This window comes from Schistocerca serialis, chromosome 2, assembly GCF_023864345.2.
Source record: "Schistocerca serialis cubense isolate TAMUIC-IGC-003099 chromosome 2, iqSchSeri2.2, whole genome shotgun sequence".
Classification (NCBI taxonomy): Eukaryota; Metazoa; Arthropoda; class Insecta; order Orthoptera; family Acrididae; genus Schistocerca; species Schistocerca serialis.
Window position 1 is genome coordinate 563,459,683 of NC_064639.1, and position 6,000 is coordinate 563,465,682.

The window sequence follows — 6,000 nt, forward strand, 5'->3', positions numbered from 1 at the left end:
CCAACACACACACGTTCCACAAAAAACCTAATGAAACTAACAAGACAAGCGTGGGAAATTGGGGGCTTTTGGGTGGGAACAAAGTAAATATAAACAAATTTAGACACACACCATCATACCAAACCACACAAAATGACGAAAAAAAACCGACAACACAAAACTTCCCAAATTCCACTAAACACAATAACCTCTGGAATCGGACACTTCCCTTGACCTATACAACTCAACAGCAGCTCCCGATACTCTGACACCCACAGCCACAACCACACATTGGATTTGAACAGTTCTCTAGACCTATATAGGTCAACAGAAACTACCTATACCAAATCATAAAACCCAAAACTACAACCATGTCCACAATCATCACTAATTCAAAAAACACAACAAACCAACAAAATTGGAATCAAACACTTCCCTTGACCTTTTATCCTTACGACATCTCCACATACAGCCGTCCCTGGTCCGAGACAGCGGAACTTTAATAAGCCTAATTTCTTCACGACATACTGAACACTTCACGACTTCATCGAAAAATCGAAATAGTTGAAGAAATTTTGTTAGAGACAACGCACTGTCCCCCATCATCGCTGAGAACCGAAAACTGTTGACCTTGTCAGTCATATCAATACCTACCAAAGACATAAAAAAGCAATTTACCAAAATTCACGAATGACGAACAGAAGAAAACTACAATAATGTCAAAAAAACAAAACTAAAATAATTAACTCACTGAAAAATATTCCGCTGAAGGCACAATCCCGATACCACACACGTGCAACGCTATCGCGCAAATGAACCCCCATACACCACGTAACACGCTACCCATAAACACACCACCAGAGAGCACCACCGATCGCATCGAAACGACACCTACAAGTACGCCACTTTCACAAAGTAAATGCCGCACCTTCGTGACGTCACACACCACAAAAGCCTTACGTCATGGGTCAAAGCCGACGGGTGGGATCGTACGCTTCAGTCGACCCTGCTCAAGCATATGAGACCCGCATAAAATAGGACTAAAAATGGGTACTGAATGTATACAGAGAAGGGCAGCACAAATGGTCACAGGTTTATTTAATCTGTGGGAGAGCATCACGGAGCTACTGAAGGAACTGAACTGGAAGACTTTTGAAGATAGACAAACTACCCAGAGAAATTCTGAACCAAGTTTCAAGAACAAGCTTTAAATGATTGTCCTAGAAATATACTAAAGCCTACTAAGTATTACTCACATAGTGTCTGTGAGGATAAGATCAGAATAATTACTGATTGCACAGAGGTATTCAAAGAATCATTCTTCCATTTGTGAATTGAGTGGGAAGAGGCCCCAATAACTTGTACAATGGGACACACCCTCTGCCATGCACCTCACGGTGGTTTGCAGTATACACATGTAGATATGTATTTACTTTACCTTTACATGTGTAACTATTCAACTAATTTGGGGTCATAAATGATCTTTATGTAAGTTTTTGATATTTCTTCAATTACAATGTAATTTGGGTATGAGTAAACCAACATCCCTGGTAAATGAGCCAACCACTGAAGACAAACCTAAAGTGAGGAACATGGGGGAAATAAAATGCTTTTATATAAAAGAACTTAGTAAACATACATAAGCATTGCATAGCAGTCTCCACCCAAATGTGGTTGGTTTTCTATTGTCTCTATTTACTTATAAAATACTCTCATATCGATGAGTTATTTCCTTAATTTTAATCATGTTCTGTGGACAATAGTACGGAGCCAAATAGTAAACTACTATGGGAACAAAAAGGGTATATGTCAAACTGGGAAATGTTACTTTTAAATGAATGAAGGAATCAAATGCACATTCCACCAACTATTTGTGTAGCAATAATTATGATGCTTCAGGTCAAAGCTGCATTTGGTTCTTATTGATTTATTAGTGAACTGATGACACTTGCCAGTTACCTAAAAAACCCTCCAGCACAACTGTGCTTAAACAACTCCAAATGGCCAACAGCCTTATGGACTCAGTTTCACAAATTATTGATTTCCACATTTCACAAATGATTAACAGCTATTTTATGATAGTATGTTGATTGGCATTATATGAGCTGATGGCCAAATCATATTTTTCAAAACATTTTGGGAATAAACAGCAACAGATTTGTAATTAGCAAAATAGTCTAGATCATACAGATCACATTTATTGGTGTTGGCCAGTTGACAGCATCTGGAGGCTTCTGCAGTTCATGAGACACGGATCCATCTCTGCACACAAACTTTGGAGTATGATCTGTCCACCTTTGGACTGAAACCAGTCACCAATAAATGTGATTTGCGTGATCTAGACTTTTCCAAGTACAACTATTAGCCAAGTAATGCAAAGTATGGAAACATCTTAAAGTTAGATAAGTGCAACAGACAGCAACATCAGAATGTATTGGAAAGAAACCAAATATAAGATACATGAACAAATGGAAAACTTTGACTGAGTTCACTTTAGAGTTGACAGAAGTCAGAGTGGTGTTCACATCTAGTATCTAATGAAGTAATTATCCACAAAAGTAATGAGAGTAACCTTGCTTTTACGAAAAGCGCAGCAGTAGTGGTTAGCACCTGTGATTTCACCTGGAACTAGATCATCACTCATTTCACAGCAAAGAAAGGCAGGACAATTCAGTATCCAAAGACTGTGACAAAGTTATTGCAATCAGTGGATTAGTTATTTTATCTTTCAATTTCCACTGATTCAGAAAGACAACTGGGTGCTCGGCACCAGTAAACTACTAGTACAGCACTCAAGGAAATGAGGAAAAAAATATGCAAAATTACTGTTAGATGCTGCAGTGAAGATCAGGAGTCATAGCAACAGAGCCAAAGAAAGTGAATTAATAATATACTGTGGTATCGGTAGCTGAAAAATAACAATACCTGTCTCATAACTTTTTACTACCAGCTACCAGCTTCAATATGAGCCGCAGATGATCTTAGGTACTGTTAGTTTCACACCACTACTGGGGCGCTGATTGAAACTCCCAGTCAGCAATAACAAATTATGATTCAGATGGCGCTTGTTTATCATCACAGAGAGATTAAGTCTCCCAACACATGGCGTCAATTATGAGGATTAATATGAGGGAATACTGTTGCCTTATGCAACGTAACTGTTCAATCTTGAGAACAGAATTCATTACATATTTGGAAATAATATATATAAAAATAAGGCGACTTGAATAAGTTGTACTTATTCCACAACGAAATTTGAAAAAAAAAAAAAATCCCTAAGCTACAACAACGCCTTACAAACGTCTCCTGAAGGTACTAGTCGTCCATAGAGCGCTGTGTAGTAACACAAGGATTTGACATTTGATAAACAAAAACGAAAAAAGAACTGCATTACGCTATCAAAAGTTCATATATTTTATTTGTTAAATATTGTAGCTCCAGGCAAATGATTAACAAATAGTAAATAACGTGTTGCACAAACCTCAAACTCGTTCTTCTTGCCTTTTCCTTTAAGTTTGCCTCCTTTTGGAATATTTACTCGTACTCCTCCTCTTTTTCCACCGAATTTACCACGTGATGACATTGGTGCAGGATAAGTACCACTATGCATAGGTAAAGGTCCTCTTGATCTTATAAGCGATGGTGGTGGCATGGGAGGCCGTAATGGCATGAGCGGTGAAACATGGGGCGGAGGTATTGGATGGAAGGGGGGATGGATTGGTCTCCCAGGACCTAACATTGGTAGTGGTGCAGTTGGCATACCCCGGGAAGGCCTCAATCCGGGAGGGGGAGGTCTCATTCGTGGGAGCAACGGCGGAACCGGCAAACCTCGCGGACGCAACGCCATCGGCGAGGGAGGAGCAGGACGCCCAAGCAACGGTGGTGGTTTCACAGCAATCCCACGACTTTTCGGTTTCACAACACCGCCTCTGCCTTTTCCTCTACCTCTACCACGCGCCAAACCCATGCGGTTCTTACACTGCGCGTACTCCCTCCCTTATCTTCCAAACGTCAACTTCGGCTACTGTTCTATCTCCTGACTCTCAAACACCACAGTATCAAAGATATTCAACTTTCAAGTAATCACCGCGGATCACATTTAACAAACGCAAAGATCGACAGAAGCAAAGAGACAAAACTAAACTTGCAGTTGCGTACAAAGTTATTAAAACAACAGCAGAGTCAAGTGGGCTATGGATGGTAGAGTACATGGAGGTAAGAATAAGGGGAGATGGTGCTACGTATCCCAGCCGTACTACGTTTTGAAGCCATGGGGGCGTGGCTCGCTGCCATGACACTCTGACCAAAACATTGCCATTGTGCTATAGCGCTGCGTGTATTACGGTCGCTAATTGCACCATATACGCATGTAACGTCATCAGATTGGTTGTTTCAAAGTTTTTGTTTAAAATAAAATCTCGTAAATGCGAAATTCCGTGTTTCTTCTGATTAAAAATAGTTTTTAATGTAATATTACGAATAGCTAACCTTCAATGTAAACGATACAATTTTGTTGATTCAGTAATAAACGTGTATCACAAACTAAATAATAGAAACTGAAAACGAAGTTAGCTATACCCTCCCTCCAAAGCCCCATAAATACACCTTGTTTGTAATACGTACTGGGACATTTCAGTTACGTTACACTACTGGGAAACACTGTTCATTACCACCAATATTTACTGAAATACCGTACATAGAATGGCAAATCTACACAGTGTCCTGTTTAGGCCTATACTTTACGCCAGTTAATGTAGTGTTAGCTTTTAATTTGGTACATGATGAAGACAAAGTGAGTTACTCAACACTTCGATTATCGACGATACGTACGTATTATACTGCAACGTGAACTTGAAAACTAAGAATTTAATCCTTTGAATTAACATACCTTTTGCAAATGTTTTGGGTGTGTAGGGAAAACTGATGGTACAGCATTTTCTCGGAGCCTTACTGTTCGGTCTATGTCCTCTTCTCGGAAATGCTGAGAACATATAGTGCTCCATTTAGACGTACGCCAATTCCTCCTCCTCACGGCATTCTCCCACAGAGCTTTCCGACTTTCATTTTTAGGAAATCTAAAATCATACAGGAGAAAAACACGCTGTAGTACAAGTACCGATGTAGCACACGTTCATTCACAATGAAGTTGTAAAATCACACTTAACGAGACAACTTACACACGAAATGTTATTCCCTTCGATTTCGCATCACAATCAGAACGATTCGTACATCCGAACACCGCACAAGTTACCATAATAGCGCAAAATCCTTCCAAAAGCGAGCGACAAGCCTATGCACACAAGCTTACAGCAGCAATGTTTTGGTCGGCTTCACAAAGCTTCACAGCTGTGACGTCACGGCGTCTCCCTCTATTCTTACCTCCATGGTAGAGCAGTCGTTTGTCCAAAGTCAACGAACCAGACAATTAATTTCTTTATGAAACTACAACGAGTAGTAGGATAAGCTGTGATGATTTCACTGCACTATTCTCGTTATTATAGTCTTCACAGTTCTAATTACACCAGACGTAGTCACAGATATTCAATCTCATTCTTTAGATTTTCACAATTTATTTACCTAGGCCTATCTATGTACACTAACTAAACTATCATTACATTACTGCAAATACCTTACTGTGTACGCTGTCATTCACCTAACGTTCTGTTTCGAACAAATATTGTTTCGTTGAACTCTTTAAATGCTCAGTCAATTAAATTCCTTACACAGATACCTCAGTGAGCTACAGGTTATAGGCTCGAAGTTTGTACATAGTAAGTCATTCAAGTGAAGCAGAACAAAACGTACTGTCAAATTTCAACAATTATGGCGCAGGGTTATTGCACAGCCTAGTATCAATTCATTGCCATAGAATTATGTATAGCAGGAGGAGAGAATTACACGTATGATATTATTTATTACTAGCGTTAAAATAGCACACAGAGGAGAAGAAGAAAGTTCATTTTCGAAATGAGGAACCCACATCAGACCACATTTTAATAACTGGCATTTTTCTGTATACAG

At 39.4% G+C, this 6,000-nt stretch overlaps 1 protein-coding gene across 1 annotated transcript in view; it reads right to left on the reverse strand.

Moving 5' to 3' along the window:
- LOC126457563 (nuclear fragile X mental retardation-interacting protein 1) overlaps nucleotides 1-4,036 on the reverse strand; it is a 146,178-nt gene extending 142,142 nt beyond the window's left edge. The window contains exon 1 of the mRNA XM_050093977.1: nucleotides 3,461-4,036. Coding sequence (XP_049949934.1) covers nucleotides 3,461-3,946 — 486 coding nt within the window. The 5' untranslated portion in view covers nucleotides 3,947-4,036. The remainder of the gene's footprint in view (nucleotides 1-3,460) is intronic.
- Between the last annotated feature and the right edge of the window lie 1,964 nt (nucleotides 4,037-6,000).